This window comes from Scyliorhinus canicula, chromosome 5 (genome assembly GCF_902713615.1).
Source record: "Scyliorhinus canicula chromosome 5, sScyCan1.1, whole genome shotgun sequence".
NCBI lineage: Eukaryota > Metazoa > Chordata > Chondrichthyes > Carcharhiniformes > Scyliorhinidae > Scyliorhinus > Scyliorhinus canicula.
The window spans coordinates 48,521,992-48,549,613 of NC_052150.1; the positions used below are offsets into that span (position 1 = coordinate 48,521,992).

The window sequence follows — 27,622 nt, forward strand, 5'->3', positions numbered from 1 at the left end:
AGGTTTTCCACTCTGGGTTGGATGTGAAGAACCGGGGAGTGGCGATTCTGGTGGGGAAAAATGTGTCGTTTGAGGCATCTGAGGTGGTGGCGGATAAGGGGGGTAGGTATGTTATGGTTAGGGGCAAGTTACAGGGAGAGAAGGTGGTACTTGCTAGTGTGTATGCCCCAAATTGGGACGATGCGGGCTTTATGAGGCGTATGCTGGGATGGGTCCCGGATCTAGAGGCGGGAGCTCTGATTATGGGGGGGGGGGGGGACACTTCAATACGGTGTTGGATCCTTCACTGGATCGGTCCAGTTCAAGGACGAATAGGAGGCCGGCAGCGGCCAGGATACTGAGAGGGTTTATGGACCAGATGGGAGGGGTGGAACCATGGAGGTTTGTGAGGCCGAGGGCACGGGAGTACTCTTTCTTCTCCCACGTACATAGGGTTTATTCTCGGATAGACTTCTTCGTGGTGAGTAGGGGACTGATTCCGAGGGTGGAGGACGCCGAATATTCGGCCATTGCAATCTCCGACCATGCTCCGCATTGGATAGAGTTGGAGATGGGGGAGGTGCGGGACCAGCGCCCGTTGTGGCAGTTGGATGTGGGGCTGTTGGTGGAGGAGGAGGTGTGTAGGAGGGTCCGGGCAAGTATTGAGGGGTACCTCGAGGTGAATGATATGGGGGAGGTCCAGGTGGGGATGGTCTGGGAAGCCCTGCAGGCAGTGATTCGTGGGGAGATGATATCCATCCGGGCACACAGGGAGAGGAGCGAGAGGAGTGAGAGGGATAGACTGGAGGGGAAGATGCTGGAGGTAGATAGGAGGTACGCGGAGGCACCAGAGGAGGGACTGTTGGGGGAGAGCCGCAGCCTACAGGTTAAATTTGATTTGCTGATCACTAGAAAGGCGGAGGCACAGTGGAGGAAGGCACAAGGGGCAGTGTATGAACATGGTGAAAAGGTGAGTAGGATGCTGGCTCATCAGCTCCGCAAGTGGGATGCGGCTAAGGAAATTGCTGGAGTGAGAGACAAGAGTGGGAATGTAGTGCGGAAGGGGGTAGAGGTGAATGAGGTCTTCAAGGACTTTTACGGGGAACTGTACCGGTCGGAGCCAACGGTGGAGAGGAGGGGAATGGAGAGGTTTCTCGACGGGCTATCTTTCCCGAAGGTGCAGGAGGAGCAGGTGGAGTGGTTGGGGGCGCCGATTGAGCTGGAGGAGCTAGTTAAGGGGATCGGGCCAATGCAGTCAGGGAAGGCGCCGGAGCCGGATGGCGACAGGTAGAGGAGTTCCCTTTGCTGCCCTCGCGGGGGGGCGATGGACAGAGTGCTTTCGGGGATGTGGGTCGGAGAGGGGAAGGTGTCTGACATTTATAAGGTAATGCAGGAGGTGGAGGAGTCGTCAGTGGAGGAGCTGAAGGCCAAATGGGAGGAGGAACTTGGGGAGCAGATAGAGGACGGGACTTGGGCGGATGCCTTGGAGAGAGTAAACGCTTCCTCTTCATGTGCGAGGCTTAGTCTCATCCAATTCAAGGTGCTGCACTGGGCCCACATGTCCGGGACTAGGATGAGTAGGTTCTTTGGGGGTGAGGACAGGTGCACCAGGTGTTCGGGGAGTCCGGCGAATCATGCCCATATGTTCTGGGCATGCCCGGCACTGGAAGGATTCTGGAAGGGGGTGGCAGGGACGGTGTCGAGGGTGGTTGGATCCAGGGTCAAACCAGGGTGGGTACTCGCGATTTTTGGGGTTGGGGTGGAGCCGAGAGTGCAGGAGGTGAAAGAGGCCGGTATCCTGGCTTTTGCGTCCCGAGTAGCCCGACAAAGGATCTTGCTGCAGTGGAAGGATGCGAGGCCCCCAAGTGTGGGGACCTGGATCAGTGACATGGCGGGATTTATAAAATTGGAGAGGGTCACATTTGCCCTGAGAGGATCAATACAAGGGTTCTATAAACGGTGGCAGCCTTTTCTGGACTTCCTGGCTCAAAGATAGGTACCTTGGTCAATAGCAGCAGCAGCCTGGGGGGTGGAGGGGGGGTGTTCCTTATTGTAGTTTCTGTTTTTTTTTCCTATGGTTATGTAACTTAACATTGTGTTAATTTAAGTTGTTGTTAATATGTTGTGTTGTTCATTGAGGAGGGGTGAATGTTTATGATTGCTATTATTATTGTTATTGTTGGTATTTTATTATGGATCGATTTTGTTGTATAAATACAAAATTTTTCAATAAAAATTATTTTTAAAAAATATGTCCATGTAGCATCGCACACCCGATAGCCCACTCAAGATTTGATCGTTAGGTCATTGGAAGAGAGCTGGTGCTGATATTATCCAGAATGGAAGACTCCGATACTGAAATAGACCCTTGTGTGTTACTATGCTCAGTAATGGTTGAGATTCAATAGCTACTTTCATTTGCGCATAGGCTTGGGAGAGATCCCACAGCAGGGGCCCCTGGCACAAGATCCCTACTGGAAACAGGGCCGGGACCGGGCTCAGGTATCCCTGTCTCCCCGATCATACACCCACCCTCTGGTTGCGGGGATGTCCCCAGTGTTGAACCCCAGCTCTTGGGTGTTTGATTGTTGGCTGCTGCCTCTGCAGTGTTGAAGCCTCCACTCTTTGGGCAAAGTGTCAGTTCTCACGGTCTGATTGTGGTGCTATGCAGTCACCTGCCAGCGACATGGCATGTCTACCCATAGGAATCCACTTGGAGGCTGTGAAGTGCTCACATAGCTCACATTGCCAATTCCCTGTTAGCGATAACCTTCAGCTATGCGGCCAGAGGCCAGCACGGTCAGTGGGAGTTAAAGTGACCTTCACCATATCGCTACGAACAGGACTCTGTCCTGGGGGTGTTTGATGGAACAGACTGGCATTTACGACAGCGTGGACACTCTGGATTGGAGAATCCCACCCTTTCTCTATGGATCCCCAAATCTTTAGTTCACGAAACAGTGACATAACTTCCACTTACCTGTGCTCCAGCTGGGCCTAGGTTTCTGAGGAATACTCGGACGTCCCACATTGCTGGGCTTGAGAATTTGAGGTGGTGTTTTTGGACTGGTAGGAGTGGTAGAGGAACTTTTTGATTTCACTGTTTCAGTCTTTGGTTCAGGTTTAGTAAGTTTCTCTGGTGAAATCAAGCTGGGATCTCCTTTTTGGGTTTGCTGGCCCTTGGCTACCATCATGAAACAAAAACGGGAAAAAAATTTAACTTTAAGAAAGCACTCAAGTTAAATTAAATGGTATTAGAAAATGCATGCTTTTTTAAAAAATGAAACAAAACAAAGGACAAGGATCGTGTGGAATCATGTCAATGTCTTAAACAAATTGTGCCTTTTCTGGTCCAGGAAACACAATGTGTTCTAAATGCTATAAAAAGCCCCACCAGGCTCAAAATTGTCTGGAGGTTAAAATACTCAATAGCAGGTCGGATATTTAGCATCAAAGACCAATGGTTTTCATGAGCACTGCTTCTGTGACTCCGCACATAAATGTTAGAATACATCAGAGGCACACAGACCGCACACCTGTAACTTAACAAAATAGCAGGAAATAAAAATACTTAGATCATGACAAAATGAATAAATGCAGATAGAACTAAGGAAGAGAAATGAGAGACAAAATGAGGAAATTTTAAAAAACCTCACCAAAAAACTGCAACATTAACATTCATCCAAGGGAGTGAGTTTCCACACTTACAAAATTCATCTTTCAGGGTCAGTCAGGATGTTCTGCAATAATGATCACTTATTGCACCATTGAAAGCTTACTTGTCTCTAAAATACACCTGCTCTGACCTATTCCGGCATCTTTTGTACGTGATTAGTGGTTAAGTACTCTACAATTCATGCCGTTACATTATTTCAGTGTCATGTCTATTGACAAGGACTGCAACTGCACACCCTGTGGAAGAGCAGGGTTTATTTGGTACGGACTCTCAGATTTCCACACTTCACTGCGCATAGGTGAACTCCAGATGTTGCTGTCAGATGTACCCTATAATAGTAGCGAATGATGCTAACCTCACCATTATTAGCCATTCTGTTTATCTGCCTCACTAACATTGGTATTTTTCTGCCTGAGGTAAGGACATATGTTGAGCATCACATTATGGGGGTGAGTCAGTATGCAAGGTAAACTGCATAAAGTCAGAGGCCAGGCTTTAAGGCATCTTCCTCCTCTTTGGGAATTAAAGAGCTGTTAATCAGCTTGTGGGAAAGTACTTCCAACACATCAAAAGGTACAGACCACTAGCAGCTTGATTTCTCAACACAGTCAGTTTTCAGAAAGGATTGTCAAGGGAAAGAAAATAGTGAGAGTGAAGCTGTAAAGTATAAACAAAATCCTTACTTGTAGAATGAAATGGTACGATAAGAATTAAAGCCCCAAGCTGAAATCTTTGATAGTTCTAAAGCTTTGCAGAAATAGTTCCACTTTAAGATGGCAAATTTATCAATGTCTCGAGATATCTCAATTTTCTATCAACTATTGGCCCGGGTCAGATTTTAGTAAATCTTTGGCACTGCAGGACCTCATTTTTTTCCAAGGTCTGGTGAGCTCTGATCATTTATGGGGTACAATATAGTTGAGATTAGAACTAAAGTCAGAAACTAAACAAAATCAATAGGAGATGGTCTGCATTGCTCCATGTCACATGGTTGTAATTAACTGATTGAATAAGAACTAAGTTAAGATATTTCATCTCTCATACATACTTGCTGCAGGGCTAAGGTAAGTTTCACAACTTTGTACATGATTTAAACAACTCTGCATTTGGGTGGACTGCAGCCGTGACTGGGAGCACGTCCAAATCCATCCACTACATTAACTTTACAAGGTGACATAAATTAAAGGTGAATGGTGGAAGATATAGGGGGGATGTCAGAGGTAGGTTCTTTAACCAGGGAGTAGTGGGGGCATGGAATGCACTGCTGTGGAAGTAGTTGAGTCGGAAACATGAGGGACCTTAAAGCGGCTATTGGATAGGTACATGGATTATGGTAGAATGCTCGGGTGCAGCTTGATTTGTTCTTAATCTAGGACAAAGGTTCAGCACAACATCGTGGGCCGAAGGGCCTGTTCGGTGTTGTATTTTCTATGTTCTCTGTTCTGTGCCTGTTACTGGATATGCTCAGCATTCGGACTGAATTTGCTCAGAATTATACTGCACCAATTATGTGACTCCAGGTAAAATTACCAACTGGATCTAACTGCAATTGGTGACCCAGAACAAAAATGCTCTTTATTGCACCTTTTTTAGCTAAATACTTCTATGCTGGAGCTGCATGAATGTTCATCTTGTCTTCATTATTGGTCCTTCTATGGCCTTCAAGGTTTTGCTGTCAGAAATTGACAGAAGATTTTATCTCTACACTTGTAAGTTCAATTCTAACAGTTACAATAGTTCCTCAATCCCCTCATTGAACACATCTAGCCTGTGAATCCAATGTATGTGTTTTAACATATTGTTGCAATTTCAACCTTATATTATACATTTTTTGTGCTACCAACAAGGCCAATCTCATGCTTAATGACTGTAATGATATGTGTATAGGTATACCAGTGAAGGGTTAATTATTACATCTCAGTGTAATTCAAACATTAGAGGGTACCACCAGTTCCCAGCATAAATATCAGACCTCAAGGAATCTTGGGTGGTGTTAGTAGAGGAGAGGAATTGAGCACAGCTCAAGGACTAGTTTAGATTAGAGAGAAGTAGCACAAGTACATCTTTAGTTAATATTAGATTACTGTATTAATAGTTATAGCTCTGTAGAGTGTGCAAACTCTATTTAATTTAAGCGTTATTCAATAAATTAGTTTTGCTTCAATCTAAAGATTGCTGATTTCTTTATCACCGACTCATCAAACCATTCTGGATCACAAGGCAAAGAAGAAACGACATAGCACCTCAAAGTGTAATATAACAATGACCTGACTGTCCTTTTCTTAAAAAGGTAAAGCACAGAACTAGCAATATTTGGAAAATTAGCACCCATCTACCTATTTTCAGGATACAATGTGCAAGAATTAAATAAGGCGGACAAATCAGTTTCTAAGACAAACCTGAGGGAAAATATTAATATGAAACACAAAAGTGTAAATTAAGTAAATTACTGGGTTATGGGGATAGGGTGGAGATGTTGGCCTTGGGTAGGGTGCTCTTTCCAAGAGCCGGTGCAGACTCGATGGGCCGAATGGCCTCCATCAGCACTGTAAATTTTATAAAGTCATTTTATACCAATATGAAAGCTGATGAGCTTAAACATATACTTTCTCATGGCACTAGTATAACACATGCTCACCTCTACCAGTTTCATCCAGTCGGTCTGCTGCATTTGACACATTTTCATTCAACTCCTTGCTTCCAGCTTCATTTTCCAGTTTCTGAGAAGACAGAAAAATTGAAGACTTTGCGAGTTAAACCGTTAAACTAGTTCCTTAGTAACAGATATGTTGTTCTTTGAACTGACATAAAAATATAAGAGTGGTTTTCAGATTACTGTTTGAGGCCATGTTATATTTTAAAATGAACATTTGCCACGATCCAAAATGTTGCTTTTTACATCTACAAATGTTATATTATCATGACCTGGGATTCTTGATTAAAAATCTTGTGCATAATGCACAAACTAGCTTACACTTGATCCTTTACAGTAAAGTCGCCATAGTCCCAGATGACCAGAGGCTGCTTTCCCCTTTGAGGGGAATGTGATTTAACTTGAGGCTCATCACACTTCAGGTGAAGGGTAATGTCGAGAAGACTGGTCTTCATGAATATCCTTATAACTGGTATAGTGTGACACTGGGTGAAAAATGAATCTGCTCTTCATTGGGGTACACAATGGAAAAGACACAGACGGCATAAAAATCACATTGACAAGACTATTCAGAACAGGCTAAAATTTTAAAAATGAGGATTTTGTATAAAAGATGATGCAGGTAAAAGGGCAAATCAGCAGGTATGGCTGATTCCGGTACATCACTTAACTCCTTTACTATAAAAACACTGTACAAACTGCTAGCAATTGTCTTCCATAATGAGCATCGTGAGTCAATGACAACATTTTTACGTGACAAACAACCCCATGAAGCCCTTAATAAATTCTTAATCTGCATAGCAACAAAGTAAAATGGAAACTGAAGAACAATGGTTGCCGATCTAAATTTATATCTCTTTCGTAAATTCTAATTAGTACAAAGGAAGATGAAAAGGTGCCCTACATAATTAATAAAAACTATCACATTCAATAGATTTTGAAGTTAACAGGCCAACCTCTCAGCATCAACGACAGCTGTGTCTTGGCAGTAACTTAATTGAATAGCAATTCACATAAGTATCTTGTATCCAATTAACACACAAAACCACAAACATCTAGGAGATAGCCATCTGACCAAAGTATCTGATCTGCTGCTTATAGATAGCATGTATTTTAGAAAAAGGGTTTCAGTTTCTGCTAGTTTTAGCAGCATAAGCCATCAAATCAGAATAAATGACTGGGGAATTTTAAACATACACAAGTTTTGTTCCTTATGTTGGTATTTTCTGCAATTTTTTACACTGGTTCAAGGTAAAGTTGGCCAGAATTGGGCCTTGTCCTCAACACTGGCGATGCCCTCAGGTTGAAACCGTAAGATTCTTCTACTTTGGGAAGGCTTTTCAAATTGCACTCATTTTCTTAGTATAACAAACGCCAGTGAGCATTTTTTAAAGCCTTTCTCGTGTCAAAAGGTATTTAATTTTCTCACAAACTGACGACTGCGCACCAATGAATTTACGGCTGCATTAATAAAACTGCGCCAGCTTGCTATTCTTTTAATGCGTCAAGGAATACTTCTTAATGAAAAAGAAAAAAAATATCTTCCACACACCGCTAATTCTGATGATGCATGGAAGATTTAACTTTGTGATAACGCTAATTCATTTTAGCACAAACTTGAAATAACAACACAATTTCAAACATATTTTGGGTACAATTTCCTGACTGAGCCCAAAGTGGAAACTCTACCCCAATATATCCAGAAACGTTTTGCCGGTTCAAAGCGGCACACATGTCCTGAATGCCTATCATTTGGAAATTTACAGTATTTGAATAGCCATGGGTTAAAAATACTGCAGGCTCTAGAAATCTGAAACACAATCAGAAAATGCTGGAAATACAAAGCAGGCAGCAGCAACAGAAAATAGGAACAAATGTTTTGGGTAAAATGAATCGCAACTTAGACATGTGTATTCCAACATGACAAACTGTGGCTCTCTCATTCAGCAATAACAAGTACAGATGCAAATTGTTAGAGCACTAACATTCACAAAGTTCAGATCAAAAGTTCATTATCAAAATTTTTCTGCAGTTCATGCACTAACAGCCCTCAAACTTTTCTCATTGTTATATTAATGCTCAGTCTTGTGATTTGCATCGACACGTACAATTGCGAATTGCACAGTCAATATTTTTCATTACATTATGCTGTCACCTGCTGCATTGCATTTATAGGTTCTGGCCTCTAGATGGTTGTACAGAGTGAATTTATGTCATCTCCCTCCTAATTCCATTGCTATTGCTTGGGCCGGTTTAGCTCACTTGGCAAGGCAGCTGGTTCATGATGCAGAGCCAGGCCAGCAGCTCGGGTTCAATTCCCGTACTGGCTGAGGTTATTCATGAAGGCCCCGCCATCTCAAACTTGCTCCTCGCCTGGGATGATCCTCATGTTAAATCACTGCCAGTCATCTCTCCCCCTCAAAGGGGAACTCAGCCTATGGTCATCTGGGATATTGGCGACTTTACCTTTTTACGCATCAACTGACCAGATAACACAACAGGCAATTTATATATTTTTAAAAATATTTTAATTCGACTTTTGACTTTTAAATATATAACACAACAAAGCAAAACAACAAAAGACCACCACATCCCATCCCAGTACCTCCGAGCAAACGTACCCAATCCCCGCTCCCCTCCTCAGCAGCTAACGGTAACCAGCTTTTTAATGTGTAATGTAAACAAACCCCATTTCTTTTTTAAAATAAATTTAGAGTACCCAATTCATTTTTTCCAATTAAGGGGCAATTTAGTGTGGCCAATCCACCTAGCTTGCACATTTTTTTTGGGATGTGGGGGCGAAACCCACATGAACACGGGGAGAATGTGCAAACCCCACACGAACAGTGACCCAGAGCCGGGATCAACCTGGGTCCTCAGCACCGTGAGGCCACAGTGCTAACCCACTGCGTCACCGTGCTGCCCATCAAACCCCATCTCTTGGGGAACACCTCACTGACTCCCCTCAAAATGTACATAACCTCCTCCAAATACAAAAACTCCATCAGGTCCCCCAGCCATACTGAGGCACAGGGTGGACAGACAGACCTTCAGGACCCGCCTGCGAGCAATCAACGAGGCGAAGGCTAAAACATCTTCCCCTGCTTCCGTCTGAAGCTCCGGCAAGTCCAACGCCTCAAATATGGCCCCCAGGGGATTGGGCTCCAAATCCACAAGCAGGATCACCGGCATGATGCTGAAAAACGACCTACAGAATTTCTCCAACTTCGGGCAGGACCAGAACATATGTACATGATTGGCTGGACCCCTCCCACACCATTCATAAATGTCCTGCACCCCCTCAAACAACCGGCTCATCCGCAACTTCGTCAGGCGTGCCCTATGTATGACTTTAGCGGTATCAACCCGAGCCTTGCACACGAGGTTCAGGCAATAACCATCCGCATCACTTTCCGCCACAACCCCTCCTCCAGCGCCATGGCTTTCACTCCTTCCAACGCCACCCCATCCTCCTGCAAAATCCTCCCATAAATCGCTGAGATGACCACCTGCCTCCAACAACGAGGAGGGTGGTGCCACCAGAAAAGTTGGGGAAACCTTTTTCGTGAAATCCCGCACCTGCATATACCTAAAGGCTACACCCAATGAAATCCCTATCCTCCCAGTCAACTCCTCCAAACTCACGAACCGCCCTTCTCGAAATAAGTCCTTGATTTCCACCACACCCCGCTCCTCCCACCCCCCGAAACCAAACATCCAGCCTTAAACACATGATTCCCTTGAATCGGCATCAGCTTTGATCCCGCCCCTAACCTAAAGTGCTGCCGAAACTGCCTCCATATCTTCAACATGGCCACCACCACTGGATTCCCCCAATATTTCCCCGGGACAAGCAGAAGAGGTGACGTTGCCAATGTCCGCAAACCTGACCCCCTTACTAGAGACTGCCTCCATCTTCACCCCCAAAGCCTCCAGCTCCCTACTCCAACCCCACACCTTCTCAGTATTCGGTGCCCAATAGTAATACATCAGGTTTGGAAAGGCCAGGCCACCTAACTGCCATCCTCTCTGAAGCTCTGAATTCCGGATCCTTGCTACATTACCAGCCCAGACAAACGACAAAATCAACCGTTACACCCCCATAAAAAACTTTTTCGGCAAAAAGACTAGTAGGTACTGAAACAAAAATAGAAACCGTGGCAAAATGTTCATCTTTATTGCCTGACCCGGCCTGCCAATGATAGGGGAACGATGTCTCATCTCCTCAAATCCGCGCTGACCCTACCCACCAGGTTTGTGAAATTCAATTTGTGGAACTGGACCCAGTCTCGCCCCACCCGCACGCCCAAATATCTAAAGTGGGTAGTCGCCACCTGAAATCGCAACCTCCTCAAACTAGCTCCCACCCCTGGAGGAGAGACCAAAAACCATTCAACTTATAACCTGAAAAAGCGCTGAACCCGGGTTGGAGATGTACAACAACAAATCATCGGCAAAGACATCCTTTGCTCCACAACCCCCCTCACTATCCCCTTCCACTTAACTGAGTACCTCAGGGCAATGGCCAAGTGCTCTATCGCCAGCGCAAACGGGAGAAGGGACATGGGACATCCCTGTCTCATTCCCCTATGTAACAGGCAATTTATTTACAGAAATAATGAAATTATTTTGGAAAGAGGATTATCATAGAATTTACAGTGCAGAAGGAGGCCATTCGGCCCATCGAGTCTGCACCGGCTCTTGGAAAGAGCACCTACCCAAGGTCCACTCCTCCACCCTATCGCCCATAACCCAGTAACCCCATCCAACACTAAGGGCAATTTTGGACACCAAGGGCAATTTATCATGGCCAATCCACCTAACCTGCACATCTTTGGACTGTGGGAGGAAACCGGAGCACCCGGAGGAAACCCACGGAGGAGGTAGCCTCTAGGTATTCTCTCTGAGGTGGGAAAGGGAATGAAGTCAGTTGCAAGTTTAATTGTCAATTATATTGGTCAATCTGCAGACAGAAAGAGGTGGGAGGGGATTATGATTATTCCCCTGGTTTTCTGACCAACTAAGAACCAAGAGAAAGACACCCATGTTCTTAAGTCAGCTTAATAAGATCTGTGAAGGAAAATAAATCTAGCGAAAGGAGATCTATTATCCGAAGCTTAGCGGGATGATCAAAATCAGAGTATTGAACACAGAAATGATGTTTAGCATGTTTATAACAACAGTTTGGCAGGAGAAACATAATTAAATTGAAGCAAGGCAAAATATATTAGGGGGCAGCACGGTAGCATGGTGGTTAGCATAAATGCTTCACAGCTCCAGGGTCCCAGGTTCAATTCCCGGCTGGGTCACTGTCTGTGCGGAGTCTGCACGTCCTCCCCGTGTGTGCGTGGGTTTCCTCCGGGTGCTCCGGTTTCCTCCCACAGTCCAAAGATGTGCGGGTTAGGTGGATTGGCCACGCTAAATTGCCCGTAGTGTCCTAAAAAGTAAGGTTAAGGGGGGGGTTGTTGGGTTACGGGTATAGGGTGGATACGTGGGTTTGAGTAGGGTGATCATGGCTCGGCACAACATTGAGGGCCGAAGGGCCTGTTCTGTGCTGTACTGTTCTATGTTCTATATACTATGGGCGCGATCTACCGGCTGTTCACGCCGGTGGGATATTCTGGTCCCACACCAACGCACAGGTTTCCCGGCCTCAAAGGGTGCAGTCACTGGGAAATCCCGTTGACAATGGCTGGGTCAGTAAATTCGGCTGGCGAGCTGCCACTGCTGCCGAAAAACACGCGGCGGGGTGGTCGGTGAATTCCGCCCTATAACTGTTACGCTGCGTGCTCACTGATTATAAAATAAGGTAGCTTAATGATTCTCATTAGGCCTTGACTGACGAAAGTTTCATTTGTCAGAAGAGCCCAGAAACCCAAGTTTGGGGCACATTGTAAGATTATAGTATCCAGTTCTCATATTTCATTGTTACAGCCCTTTGGGCCACACTATTGTATGGTTATATATCGGACAAACTCTTGATTGTAACGGGTGCTGGATCTGCCTCTGCAAGCGACTGAATCACTGAGAAGATCCAAAGCAAATATGAAATCTGTCAAAGTGGTAAGTTAATTTATTTGCCCACTGATAGAGGGCCAATCTACAAGTTTTCTGAATCGGCAAGTTTGCTGACGACACGCCCATAGTGGGTCGGATCTTGAATTACGTTGAATTAGAAGGAGAGAGACAGAGAACCTAGTAGAGTGGTGCAACAATCTCTCCCTCAATGTCAGCAAAACTAAAGAGCTGGTCATTGACTTCAGGAAGCAAAGTATCGTGCACACCCCTGTCTGTATTAACGGAGCCAAGGTGGAGATGGTTAACAACTTCAAATTCCTAAGAGTACACATCACCAAAAACCTGTCCTGGTCCACCCACGTCGACGCTCCCACCAAGAAAACACAACAGCGCCTATACTTCCTCAGGAAACTAAGGAAATTTGTCATGTCCACACTGACTCTTACCAACTTTAACGGACGAGTCCTGTCTGGCTGCATCACAGCCTGGTATGGCAACTGCTCGGCCCAAGTCCGCAAGGAACTTCATAGAACACAGCTCAGCCCATCACACGAACCTGTCTCCCATCCATTGACTATCTACACCTCCCGCTGCCTGGGGAAAGCGGGCATCATAATTAAAGACCCCTCCCACCCAGCTTACTCACTCTGCCAACCTCTCCCATAAGGCAGGAGATACAAAAGTCTGAGAACACTCACGGACAGACTCAAAATGATGTGTTTGAGCTGCTCGCAGAAAAATACTTTTCACTGTACCTCAGTACACGTGAGAACAAACAAACCCAATCCAATGACTCCACAGATCACAAACCATGTTGAAAAATTTGGGGATTTTTGTTATGGATCTTTTGGTATCTCCTCAGAAGAACTAAACAGGCCCAATAGAATGGAAGTTATCAGGGGTTGCGTGTCAGGGATGAAAAAACAAATTTGAAATTCTGAATTGAAAAGATAATTGGAAGGTAATAAAGCAACAAAGGAAAAATAATTCATGCGCAGGCAACATAATTGAAACAAAAATACAAGGACACTAACTTAATGTCAGTCTACCCAGGATTGATTGGAACAAAACACCAATTGAATAAAGATCATTGGGCTATAATTTAAAGTATTACCAACTTCTTTATTGCTTAAGCTGCCCTGGGAAAGGATATATGGCAGTCAGACTGGAGCCTGCTAGATTGTTCAAGGACACTCATATTTTGCTGACAGGGTAAGATGAAGAAAAGGGAATAAGGCAGTTGTTGAAACTGCGAAAAATTTAAAATAAAATACATCTATAAATATCTTTCACGCCAGCAACAGATTTCGAAAGAAAAAGATATAAAAATCATCCAGACTTGCAGTGATTGCTGGGCAGCGACATGAATAATCTGAACTCTCTCCTAAGTCAAGGATCTAATTACCTTGAGATCCTGAGGTGTGCTTTCCAGAATAAGATGGCGTTGCTACATTATCTGGTAAAACTGTTGCACTTGAATGTCAAGTAAATTGGTTGGAGTATTGAAAACCATTCTAGAAGTCTCAGTTGATTGTCGACATTTGAGGCTCAACTTAGGACTGAGTTTAGGAGGAACTTCTTCACCCAAAGGGTTGTGAATCTATGGAATTCCTTGCCCAGTGAAGCAGTTGAGGCTCCTTCATTACATGTTTTTAAGGTAAAGATAGATAGTTTTTTGAAGAATAAAGGGATTAAGGGTTATGGTGTTCGGGCCGGAAAGTGGAGCTGAGTCCACAAAAGATCAGCCATGATCTAATTGAATGGCGGAGCAGGCTCGAGGGGCCAGATGGCCTACTCCTGCTCCTAGTTCTTATGTTCTTATGTTCTAAATATTTGTAGGTAGAAGTCAAATTAATGAGGTGCAAGTTCCTCTTTTTCATAGATTAACTTGCAAGCTACCAGAGATACAAGTAATTTGTTGCGTTTACTGACCCCATATTTCTGTTATTGCTCCAGGTATGTGCAATATCAGAAGCTTTAGAGGTATACAGCATGGAAACAGGCCCTACGGCCCAGTTTCTACCACTAAGCTAGTCCCAATTGCCTGCATTTGTCCCATATCCCTCTCTACCCATATAACTGTTGAAATGCTTTTTGGACAACAAAATTGAACCCACCTCTGTTCCTGCCTCTGGCAGCTCGTTCCAGACACTCAGCACCCTCTGTGTGAAAGAATTGCCCCTCTGGATCCTTTTCTATCACTCCCCTCTCATCTTAAACCTATGCCCTCTAGTTTTAGACTGGGAAAAGATGTTGACCGTATCTATGCCCCTCATTATTTTATAGACCTCTACAAGATCACCCCTGAGCCTCCTATTCTCCAGGGAAGAAAGTCCCAGTTTATTCAGCCTCTCCTTATAACTCAAACCAGCAAGTCCCGGTAGCAGCCTAGGAAAGCTTTTCTGTACTCTTTCTAGTTTAATAATATCCTTTCTATAATAGGGTGACCAGTACTATACACAGTATTCCAAGTGTGGTTGTATTCACGTCTTGTACAACTTCAACAAGATATCCCAACTCCTGTATTCAATGTTCTGACCAATGACACCGAGCATGCTGACTGCCTTCTTCACCACCCTGTCCACCTGTGACTCCACTTTCAAGGAGCTATGAATCTGTACTCCTAGGTCTCTTTGTTAATAGAACATAGAAAAATACAGCACAGAACAGGCCCTTCGGCTCACTATGTTGTGCCGAAGTTTTGTCGAGATTAAGAACAAATTAATCTACACCCCATCATTCTACCGTAATCCATGTACCTATCCAATAGCCGCTTGAAGGTCCCTAATGTTTCCGACTCAACTACTTCCACAGGCAGTACATTCCATGCCCCCACTACTCTCTGGGTAAAGAAACTACCTCTGACATCCCCCCCTACATCTTCCACCATTCACCTTAAATTTATGTCCCCTTGTAATGGTTTGTTCCACCCGGGGAAAAAGTCTCTGACTGTCAACTCTATCTATTCCCCTGATTATCTTATAAACCTGTATCACATCACCCCTCATCCTTCTCCGTTCTAATGAGAAAAGACCTAGCACCCTCAACCTTTCCTCGCAAGACCTACTCTCCATTCCAGACAACATCCTGGTAAATCTCCTTTGCACCTTTTCCAAAGCTTCCACATCCTTCCTAAAATGAGGCGACCAGAACTGCACACAGTACTCCAAATGTGGCTGTACCAAGGTTTTGTACAGCTGCATCATCACCTCATGGCTCTTAAATTCAATCCCTCTGCTCATGAACACTAGCACACCATAGACCATCTTCACAGCTCTATCCACTCGAGTGGCAACTTTGAAAGATCTATGAACATAGACCCCAAGAATCTCTGCTCCTCCACATTGCCAAGAACTCTACCGTTAACCCTGTATTCCGCATTCATATTTGTCCTTCCAAAATGGACAACCTCACACTTGTCAGGGTTAAACTCCATCTGCCACTTCTCAGTCCAGCTCTGCATCCTATCTATGTCTCTTTGAAACCGACAACAGCACTCCTCACTATCCACAACTCCACCAATCTTCGTATCATCTGCAAATTTACTGACCCACCCTTCAACTCCCTCATCCAAGTCATTAATGAAAATCACAAACAGCAGAGGACACAGAACTGATCCCTGCGGTACGCCACTGGTAACTGGGCTCCAGGCTGAATATTTGCCATCCACCACCACTCTCTGTCTTCTATCGGTTAGCCAGTTCATTATCCAACTGGCCAAATTTCCCACTATCTCATGTCTCCTTACTTTCTGCATAAGCCTACCATGGGTAACCTTATCAAATGCCGTACTAAAATCCATGTACACCACATCCACTGCTTTAACTTCCTCCACGTGCTTGGTCACCTCCTCCAAGAATTCAATAAGACTTGTGAGGCAAGACATACCCCTCACAAATCCGTGCTGACTATCCCTAATCAAGCAATGCCTTTCCAGATGCTCAGAAATCCTATCCCTCAGTACCCTTTCCATTACTTTGCCTAACACCGAAGTAAGACTAACTGGCCTGTAATTACCAGGGTTATCCCTATTCCCTTTTTTGAACAGGGGCACGACGTTCGCCACTCTCCAATCCCCTGGTACCACCCCTGTTGGCAGTGAAGACGAAAAGATCATTGCCAACGGCTCTGCAATTTCATTTCTTGCTTCCCATAGAATCCTTGGATATATCCTGTCAGGCCCGGGGGACTTGTCTATCTTCATGTTTTTCAAAATGCCCAACACATCTTCCTACCTAACAAGTATCTCCTCGCGCTTATCAGTCTGTTTCACACTGTACTCTCCAACAATATGGTCCCTCTCATTTGTAAATACTGAAGAAAAGTACTCGTTCAAGACCTCTCCTATCTCTTCAGACTCAATACACAATCTCCCGCAACTGTCCTTGATCGGACCTACCCTCACTCTAGTCATTCTCATATTTCTCACATATGTGTAAAAGGCCTTGGGGTTTTCCCAGATTCTACCCGCCAAAGATTTTTCATGCCCTCTCTTAGTTCTCCTAATCCCTTTCTTCAGTTCCCTCCTGGCTATCTTGTATCCCTCAAACGCCTTGTATGAACCTTGTTTCCTCAGCCTTACACAAGTATCCTTCGTCCTTTGAACAAGACTTTCAACCTCTCTTGTCAACCATGGTTCCCTCACTCGACCATCTCTTCCCCACCTGACAGGAACATACATATCAAGGACACGGAGTATCTGTTCCTTGAACAAGTTCCACATTTCATGTCCTTCCCTAACAGCCTATGTTCCCAACTTATGCACTTCAGTTCTTGTCTGACAGCATCGTATTTACCGTTCCCCCAATTGTAAACCTTGCCCTGTTGTACGCACCTATCCCTCTTCATTACTGAAGTGAAAGTCACAGAATTGTGGTCACTATCTCCAAAATGCTCCCCCACTAACAAATCTATCACTTGCCCTGGTTCAGTACCAAGTACCATATCCAATATGGCCTCCCCTCTGGTCGGACAATCTACATACTGATTTAGAAAAGCGTCCTGGACACAATGCACAAACACCACCCCATCCAAACTATTTGATCTAAAGAGTTTCCACTCAATATTTGGAAAGTTGAAGTCACCCATGACTACTATCCTTTGACTTCTGCACCTTTCCAAAATCTGTTTCCCAATCTGTTCCTCCACATCTCTGCTGCTATTGGGGGGCCAATAGAAAACTCCCAACAAGGTGACTGCTCCTTTCCTATTTCTGACTTCAACCCATACTACCTCAGCAGGCAGATCCTCCTCTAACTGCCTTTCTGCAGCTGTTATACTATCTCTAATTAACAATGCCACCCCCCCACCTCTTTTACCATCCTCCCTAATCTTGTTGAAACATCCATGGCCAGGAACCTCCAATAACCATTTCTGCCCCTCTTCTATCCGAGTTTCCGTGATGGCTACCACATCGTAGTCCCAAGTATCGATCCATGCCTTAAGTTCACCCACCTTATTCCTGATGCTTCTTGCGTTGAAGTATACACACTTCAACCCATCTCCTTGCCTGCAAGTACTCTCCTTTGTCAGTGTTACCTTCCCCACTGCCTCACCACGCGCTTTGACGTCTTGAACATCGGCTTCCTTTGTTGCTGGACTACAAGTCCGGTTCCCATTCCCCTGCCAAATTAGTTTAAACCCTCCCGAAGAGTACTAGAAAACCTCCCTCCCAGGATATTGGTGTCCCTCTAGTTCGGATGCAACCCGTCCTGCTTGTACAGGTCCCACCTTCCCCAGAATGTGCTCAAATTATCCAAATACCTGAAGCCCTCCCTCCTACACCATTCCTGCAGCCACATGTTCAACTGCACTCTCTCCCTATTCCTAGCCTCGCTATCACGTGGCACCGGCGACAAACCAGAGATGACAACTCTGCCTGTCCTGGCTCTTAACTTCCAGCCGAACTCCCTAAACGTGTTTATTACATCCACACCCCTTTTCCTACCTATGTCGTTGGTACCAATGTGCACCACGACTTCTGGCTGCTCCCCCTCCCCCTTAAGGATCCTGAAGACATGATTCGAGACATCCCTGGCCCTGGCACCCGGGAGGCAACATACCTTCCGGGAGTCTCGCTCGCGACCACAGAATCTCCTATCTATTCCCCTAACCATCGAGTCTCCTATCACTATTGCTTTTCTATTCTCCCCCTTCCCTTCTGAGCCCCAGAGCCAGACTCAGTGCCAGAGACCTGGCCGCTAGGGCCTTCCCCCGGTAGGTCATCCCCCCCAACAGCATCCAAAATTGTAAACTTGTTTTGAAGGGGAATGGCCACGAGGGATCCCTGCACTGTCTGCCCGATAGTTTTCTTTCCCCTGACTGTAAGCCAGTTATTCTTGTCCTATACCTTGGGTGTGGCTACCTCCCTGTAACTCTTCTCTATTACCCCCTCTGCCTCCCGGATGATCCGAAGCTCATCCAGCTCCAGTTCCCTAACACGGTCTCTGAGATGCTGGAGTTGGGTGCACTTCCCGCAGGTATAGTCAGCGGGGACACCGGTGGTACCCCTCACCATCCACATCCTACAGGAGGAACTCCGCCCTCCGACTCTACTCCCTGTCAGCTGCAGTCTCTGTAAACTCCGGGCTCCCTTCTCACTTTTTGAGGAAATGTAGGAAATGAAATGAAAGGAGCACTTTACTCCCTCCTCACCCAACTTCCTCAGTCAGCAAACTCTCACGATAGCACTCAAATGTACCCAAATTCAGCACTCAGTGCAAACAAAGTCTGCACTGTAACTAGCTCAGATTTATACTGTGACTCTAGCCTCTGAAAACTGTTTGAAATGATCATACATATCTTCCAGTGAAGACCAATAGAACCTCATGACTAATTAGAAATTATGAGATGCATTCTTAATTACCTTTTGCACAGCAGCCCGTTTCTCTTGCTTAGCTTTAAACTCTGCCAGTAGTCCACTGCCCATAACTTGGACTCCATACCAACGGCCACCTTGTGGGCTACTCTTGCTGTCCAACTTCTCTGCCTTCCCTGTATCATCAAACACAGCATCCACAGAATCTGGTGTTTTGTGCTCCTCGGAGTGTTCTGTGCTGCCATTTTGTTCCATCTGCTTGGATTCTCTCTTCGTTAGGTCTGGGGCCGGACTTTTGATAATTCCCTTGGGAGATGATGGCTCTTCCGGGACAATCACGGTCTGTGGCCGTTCAGTTTTGCTGGACCGAGATTTAATTAAATTTAGGAAACTAGTTTTTTTGGAGTCCTTCCTCTTTTTGTCTTCTGAGTCACTGGAATCTAGCGACTCTGCGCTCCTTAGTGACAATCTCCTGGAACATGAAATTTTAAAAGATCGTTTGTGGATGTAATTTTTTTCAAGCACACCAAATCTAGATAAAAACTCAACCAGGTGACCTGCTGATCCAAGTCACTGATGTGTCAATAAGTACTGCCGAGAGTACATAGAACATAGAACAGTACAGGCCCTTCGGCCCTCGATGTTGTGCCGAGCCCATGATCACCCTACTCAAACCCACGTATCCACCCTATACCCGTAACCCAACAACCCCCCCCCCCAACCTTACTTTTTAGGACACTACGGGCAATTTAGCATGGCCAATCCACCTAACCCGCACATCTTTGGACTGTGGGAGGAAACCGGAGCACCCGGAGGAAACCCACGCACACACGGGGAGGACGTGTAGACTCCGCACAGAGTGTTAAGACACTGGTGTGAATCTTTGTTCATCTGCCCAACTTTAAGCACTGGGTAGAAAACCAGGAGCAGATCTCCCACCAACCCTGTTAATCTGTGGAATGTGTTTAATGACCCAAACAGAGGGGAAAAATAACTCGAAACCCCTCAACAGTCCAGGTTGCTTCGGTTGGTTTAGGAGTCAATTTAATGTGTTCAGAAGTTCCATCATACATTTATTTTAAATTCTTTAACATTACAGTATATGGCAATGGTTAGCATTAGGAGGGGTTTTGTCTTTTTGTTAAGGTTATGCTTTCTTTATAGGTGGCTGGGGGAGGGGGGTGGACTGGGGTTCAGATAGGTGTAATTTGTATTGTATTGGGGTTTGCTGTATTGTTATTTTGTTATAATTTTTTTTTTAAATTAAAGATATTTTTAAAAAATTACAATATATGGCATTTAAAATCTATAACTTTGCAGGAACATCAAAGACTGGCCTACTCGAATTCCAATTTTATGAATCAGAATAACAGAGTGCATTAGTTGTTAACAGTAGCTTTCAGCGGGGAGCGAGTAATATTTCTTGCTTCTTCCAGATGTTTAGACAGTTGGGTGAATTGCAATATGCTATGAATTCAGAGGTTTTTTACATTTTCTTCTTGACTTTTATTCATTTTTAAAAGCTATAACTATCAGCACAGGGAGGGGAGGTATGAAAGAACAAAATGTTAATTTATCAACTTGGGTTAACATCTTCCCCATTTGTCAAATCTTATCCATCACATCCTGAAATTAGTTTGCACTGACAATAAAGACACCTGAGAATTATGTTGCAATTTCATCATGGAAAATGAAAAGTGGTTGCATACTCTCAACTTAATGGTCCTCTGTTACCCTTATTTGGAGTTGTAATATTATTTGGATACTGGTCAAAAACTACTAGGGACAATGGTGTGTCCTGAATCAATATGTAGCTTTCAGTTACAAATGAATACTCCAGATATGGGGGTGCAGAGGTGAGATTATGCTCACAGAATGAAAAAGAACATGCACTTTGTTTGCAAGTTGATGGTTTAGTTCAAGCTTCACATACAGAGGAAAAATAAAGTATAGGGAATTGAAGATTTGAATGTCCTTCAACTAACAAGGCTAATCAGCCATAATTCCTATCAGATCAAGATACTAAGAGTGGAATTTTTGGAATATTTCCTATGCTTTGCCTCTGGCGGGAAAAGCAGAGAGCAGCCCGCCTGCTGATTTGCTGGGTTGTCCCGTTGTATTTTAAAACACTTTTGGGGGGAAAGAAGAGAAGAGGCAGCCCCCACAACGTAATGCTGGTGGGGCGGGTTCATAACCTTGGCTTCTGACAGATTGGGGCGTTCTTTAAGGCATCCCGCAGCCCCCCTCTCCCCCCCCCCCCCCCCCCCCCCCCCCCCCACCACCTCAGGGATCCCCCCACCACAAATGTCCCAAACTGAGCCGGGGGCAGTGCCCACCCTGGCAGGTTCTGTTCGGCGGTACCCTGTTTCCCAAAATATGTTGTAAACTCCGCTGAAATGAGGGAGGGGTTATTCCCCACGAGAGGGCGACACAGTGGGAAAGCCTGCTAAGTATTATAATGCGCTTCCTGTTGATTCCCATATTTCCCATTTCTATTATTTTGCCATTATCATTTTCAATGCATGGATATTTAATGGACTACACCTTTAAATCAAGCAGAGGAAGTGAGGAACTCAAAAGTTACAAAGTAGTGCACTATGCTAGATTTGAACGGCAGAACTCAGACTTTTTGGCACCAGAGAGAGATGGGATGGATTTGATTTGATTGGTTGGTTGGTGGGAAATGACCACATTCTGCCCGGTCGGATGAACCAAGGAAAGGACTGTCGGGTCCTGGACGCTCAGAGAAGAAGCTGTGAGTGTCTCTCTCTCTCTTTCTCCAGAAAACCTGCACAGCTGCTATAATTCTAAACCCGAAGATAAATCTATAGTGAAAACCATAACAGACTGAAAGCAGAAACTTCAAACTGAACACCTAGTCGGAAGGAAGGTGCGCTGGAAGACAACCATCTGAAACATAGACTTTTATCCTTTTACTTTAATCATTATTTTTATACCCCATCTTTTCCCCTCTGTGTTTGTTTGTCTGTTTTCTGTGTGTACATGCATGCGTATAGAGGGTGGGGGTGAGTAAAAGAGGGGAGGGGGCTAGGAATCAGATAATAGTTAACCAGTTGTATTTGCTGCATATTTAATTATAGTTAGTTATTAATAAAAATTAATTGTGTTTAAATCTACAAACCTAATGACTGTAGTTATTGGGTAGCCAAGGGCCACAGACTTTGGGTGTTTCTCTAAAAATTATCTGTTATTTTCAATTGTGTTGTGATTCCGGGTCAAGTGCAGCTGGAATTGACCGCGCGCTAGCCCAGGGTAATGTAACAGCGTATGTTAATATATTATAACAAGGTCTATCATTTCATGATGAGGATCCTTAATGCCGCTAGTGGGAGGTGGGGACAGAAACTCCGCTGGCGTGAAAGCCGTTTTGGGGCTCCCTCCTTCCAAAAATCCTATTCTTTAAGTGTCTGGTAAAAACATGAAAGCTACTCCAATTAGCTGCCTTGCAGAGTACCAATATTGGTTCAAGAAACAGCATCAACTTTCCCTGCTAGTTCCCAAGCAGCTAAAGGGTCAGAGGTGAGAAATTCAACAATCCCAGTTTTTGGCTAATGAGTCAATTTTAAGTTTTGTAACTAAATAATAATGACATATATTTATACATTTTATTAATACAATAAAATGTCCCAAGGCACTTCACAGGAGCATTATAAACTATGATACCAAGCCACATAAGATGATATTAGATCGTGACACCAAAAGTTTGGATTTAAGGGGTGTCTTAAAGGAGAAAAGCGAGACAGAGGGGCAGAGAACTGGAGGAAGGATATTGCAGAGCTTGGGGCCTAGGCAAACAAAGGTGTGGCCACCAATGGTGGAGTGATTAAAATTGACGAAGCACGAGGTCAGAATCAGAGGAACGCATATCTTGGAGACAGCTAAAGGAAAACACCAAAACAAAGAGGGGTGAGAATTTTAAAATCAAGATAATGTTTCTCCGGAAGCCAAAAGTAAAACATAAGTAGAGTATCAAATATCCTATGTATAAAGGCTAAAGGTCTATACTCAGCAAAAGAAAACTTCCTTTCCAGGGTATAGGCTACAGGTGCCTGGGAGAACTTCAGCATGATTTCCTGTAACAAGTGAAACTTGATAGATATTTTGGAATATGGAAGATGTGATCTTATGAAAGTCACATCTGAATCCTGACGAAAGGAAGGTCTATTTACATCATCACATCTTGCTTATCTTGCTCAAATTTATTGCAGGTGTTTCAAGATAAACAGATGGGAACATCATCTTCTTTATCTTTTGGTAACCAAAACCGCCAGCAGAATTCTCAAGCCCGCAGTTATTATTGTCAGCATCTTGATTAATTGCAACATCATCTGTCCTACAAACTGGGAAACCTTTCACAGGCCTAGTCTAGCTCACCACACCGCCACCCTGTGAAATTTAAAAAAAAATCAAAGTGCTGCCATTTGTAAAGTACGACCTTTCGTGAAAGCAGAGACTGAGTTGGAACCTGTTTTTAAATAGCTTTGGTGGGCGGGTGGGGTAACCAGGATTGTGAGGATTGATATCACTGAACATTGGCTGAGAATTTTTGATACAATCTTGGAACATGGTTCAATTCCTGTGCAGAAATGAAAACTCTGTATTCCACCTGGGATAATCCTCAAAGAGTCACATCAATATGTGAGCATGGATCAGATGATCATTTGTGGGAGCAAAGGGAAACATGGAAACCTCATTCCATGAGGTTGAGCATTACCAGAACAACATTTGGTGTTAAAATGACTGTTGTGTGGTATGAGTTGTGGCCAGTTCTATCACAATTTCTAGAAAGAGCAGCCTAAACTTGAAAAATTCTGCAGATCAGACAGAGAAACATAAATCACTTGAGGCTGATAAACGGAATGATTTGTACATGTTTCTTCAATCAGCTTATTATCGTATAATTGAGAATAAAAATGTGGCAATTGATATTTAAGGCAATTTACAATTTAATCCATTACTTTCAATTCTCAACGGTCTTGCATAAATATATGTAACTCAAACATCAAAACTTACTTTGACTCCATTCGTGTTACCTTCTTGGTAAAAAATTCATCCACTCCCTCATCAATTCTGCTCATAAGGCCATTCTGTTCACCCTCCTGGGACTCGGCTGCGGAAAGCTGACAGTGAAAATTATGGTTTTATTTTTAGTTCAGAAATAGAAACCGTGTGGAAGTCACTTTTCATATCAGATTTTATGTTCACATAAACCCAGTTGCCTGCCATTCAGACAGCTCAGGGTCAGATGTCTGTAAACCCAGCTCCAATCCAGGGGCATGTTTGGCCAAAGTTTCTGAATAGGACTCTCCTATTGAGTAAGCACAATGCCATAAGGAACCGACAAATAATAACTTGTGTCTACTGCTCCACTAAACGTAAATTAAGTCACCCTGGAAAGATGGCCAAATTGTCCCAGAAAAATATGTTTAACTTCTGGGTTCCCCAGTGTCGCATTTAGAGGGTACCTCTATGGTGTGCTGGGAATTGCTCTCGGAAATACCCACATAAGGGTTTACCTGGCAATTGCTCAGAAGAGCTAACTTCCTTTGGAAAATTGTGTTGCGCTGGGAACCATCCGACAGAAGTGATTTAAATTGCTAACTTTGGATGGTTCTGCCAGTTTTACCCTAATCGTTACCCTGAAAGAGTTGAAAGGGGAAAAAAAACTTCTAACTCCAGAGTAACTATTAAAACACCCAGACCTAGCCTCACCTCACATGGGACCCCAACAAAAACACAACCTCCAGGGGACATACCACCCCCACCGATCTGATCCGATCTTTCCTCTCTTGTGACCTGGCCACTCTCCCCAGTGACCAGCTCCAACTCCACCCCCACCTCCCTGGACTGAGCCCCCTCCTTCCCTTCTGGACTGAGCCCCAACCTGAACCGATAACCCCCTCTCCAAACTATTGGATCCGACACCCCACCCCTCTCCATTCCCTAAACTTTGTACCTTAATCTGGAGATTGCCACTCTGCGGAAGTTACAGGCCATCATTGAACAAGAACAAAATTAGATGCTGATTACATATTGTAGATATTTGATACAATCTTGGAACATGGTTCAATTCCTGTGCAGAAATGAAAACTCTGTATTCCATCTGGGATAATCCTCAAAGATTCACATCAATATGTGAGCATGGATCAGATGATCTTAACCAAACACAAAGTTTTATTCCTGAACTATAGCTTAACCCTCTGACCAAAGGACGGTAACAGAAAACTTAGAAAGAGAAAAAAAACAACTTCAAGTTTCATTAAGGGACAGGCAACTAAAGGGCAGAGGGTGAAGCTTTGTCCATGTAGATCTAGCAATTGACAAACAGTTTTACTCATTTGTTCAGCCTCCACAAAGGTGTGAGGACCAAAAGCAGCACAAATCTGGCAGAGGAAAACTATGATGACCAGGTCCACGCGAGAAAGATGATGCATGTATTTTACTCAAAGTGGCTACCCCGTAGACAGCATCAAAGTAGCACTTTATGTACTGGCTGATGTGGTTGCTGCACTACCAGTGAGAACTTATACTTATAATTCCAGCCTCATTAGCTCATGAAATAAATGAAAGTCAGATACAACTTTGTGGAAAGTAATGAATAAGTTCCAATTGCTGCCTTGTGGGGTGCCAAAGAACATAAGGCACATCCGCTATTAAAATCCGAAGCTAACAGATGTGCATGTTGTTTTAAGAGTGGGATACAGTACGAGACAGAAATATAGTGTGTTTATCACAAAAAAAAATCAGATTTCAATGAACATTTATCTCAAGTGTCAAGTTCCAAGGCAATTAGCTGACTGACAAATTTCATGACTTTCTCCAAGGCCCTTATGAACTTGGATGACTGGATGGTCATGTTCTGAACTCACTGTTGGCAGCAGGTGATAGGTTGCAATTGCCATAAGAACTGCACAATTAGAGTAACAGATTACGAGGAAGAACAAAGAAAGTTAAGATAGCCAGAACTCATTATTTTCATGAGTGATAATGTTGATCCTGACACTATGTAAACTATTTCTCAGTTACAATAACAGGCTTCTGAAATGTGGGGATGGTCGATTACTGAAGAAGGAAAACCTGGATTTGTTACAACATTTCCCTCTCCACACAGGTACCTGGACAGAGATGGAGAGAAAGAGCATTAGACTGTAGGTCCTGGTCTAATTCGGAACATTATATCTAACACATCAAATGTGACTACTGTCTCCATCCCCTGAATGGGTTTTGTACAAAAGTAAGTAGATGAACTCCAGCAGGAGCTGAACACATAAATCAAGACTAACACTCCAGTGCAGAGGTGTTACCTTTCAAATGCAATGTTAAACTAAGGGCCGTCTGCCCTCACAAGTGGATATATACAATCCCATGTCACTATTCAAAGAGGTGTGTGGGAATTATCCCCTGTGATCTGGACAATATTTATCCCTCAGCCAAAATCCCAAAATCCCAATTTGCTGTGTGCAAATTGGCCGCCGGGGCTGCTGCATTTCAACATTTACTTAGAACTTCAAAATTACTTAATTGACTAAAATACTTCAAGATTAAAAGTGGTCACGAAAAGCACGATATCAATGTGAGTTTAAATGAAAGGGAGGCATGAAATTCTTGTCCCAGGAGATCAGTAGACCATCTGATGATATTACTCAAGCGGCACGTGCAACAGCATTTTGCCAAAAGTCTTTTTTCTAACACACTGAATGAGAAACTGGGTTTATTAGTACCCATTTATTAGGTCATACGAGTGCCATTTAACCTTCAAAATGGTATTGAGACACAATTGCAACTTGTGGAATGAACCATGCTGGACTCCATATTGGTGATATTGTTAAAGGGCTTGCAATGAATGTCCAACCCAAGTATTCAGAGCAGGCAGATTATGATGTTAACCAGTGTGCAACAGGAATTTGATTAAAGTGTTGCCATTTTAGAGTATAATGCTCCAACCCACACCCTCTCTTAACTTCGTACAGCGAAACCCAAAATGAACAGTCGGGAGGAATCCCCTCCTGCTTCCACATCAGTGTTTTAAATGGGATTATCAACTACTAACAGGTTAGTTACTTTGATTTCTCCTAGTTGATATGATTATATAAATGCTGGGTTCTTTACATAGTTGCTTTAAGTTGCAAAAATCAACAAGGAGAAGTGTGCCAATGGAGCCTTGTCAACTTCATGACTTTTATACAACCTAGTTGCTATCAGACATGGCTGCACTGGTAAGTAATCACCTTGGAATACAGCATGACTTAGAGAATGAACTGAAGCTTTACAGAGCAGGGTAAGTTGCTGGAAGGGGGAAAGAGGAGGAAGAATGGCTTTCAACAGGAGGACACATCCACCAGCAAATTTTGACAGAAATTCTCCTACCTCAGTGAGAAACAGTATGCGACGGTAGCTGCAGTAAGAATGTCCTCACTGCAACCTATCAATCGCTGCATCCATGACTGCAATCTCAGAG

At 44.0% G+C, this 27,622-nt stretch overlaps 1 protein-coding gene across 7 annotated transcripts in view; it reads right to left on the reverse strand.

The window, feature by feature from the left end:
• The window catches only part of LOC119965968 (F-actin-uncapping protein LRRC16A-like), a 458,632-nt gene that overhangs the window by 12,265 nt on the left and 418,745 nt on the right, over positions 1-27,622 (reverse strand). For all 7 annotated transcript variants that reach the window (XM_038797016.1, XM_038797019.1, XM_038797017.1 and 4 more), the window contains 4 exons: positions 24,178-24,284; positions 19,192-19,615; positions 6,294-6,375; positions 2,960-3,163 (listed from right to left, as the gene is read on the reverse strand). In XM_038797016.1, coding sequence (XP_038652944.1) covers positions 2,960-3,163; positions 6,294-6,375; positions 19,192-19,615; positions 24,178-24,284 — 817 coding nt within the window. The remainder of the gene's footprint in view (positions 1-2,959; positions 3,164-6,293; positions 6,376-19,191; positions 19,616-24,177; positions 24,285-27,622) is intronic.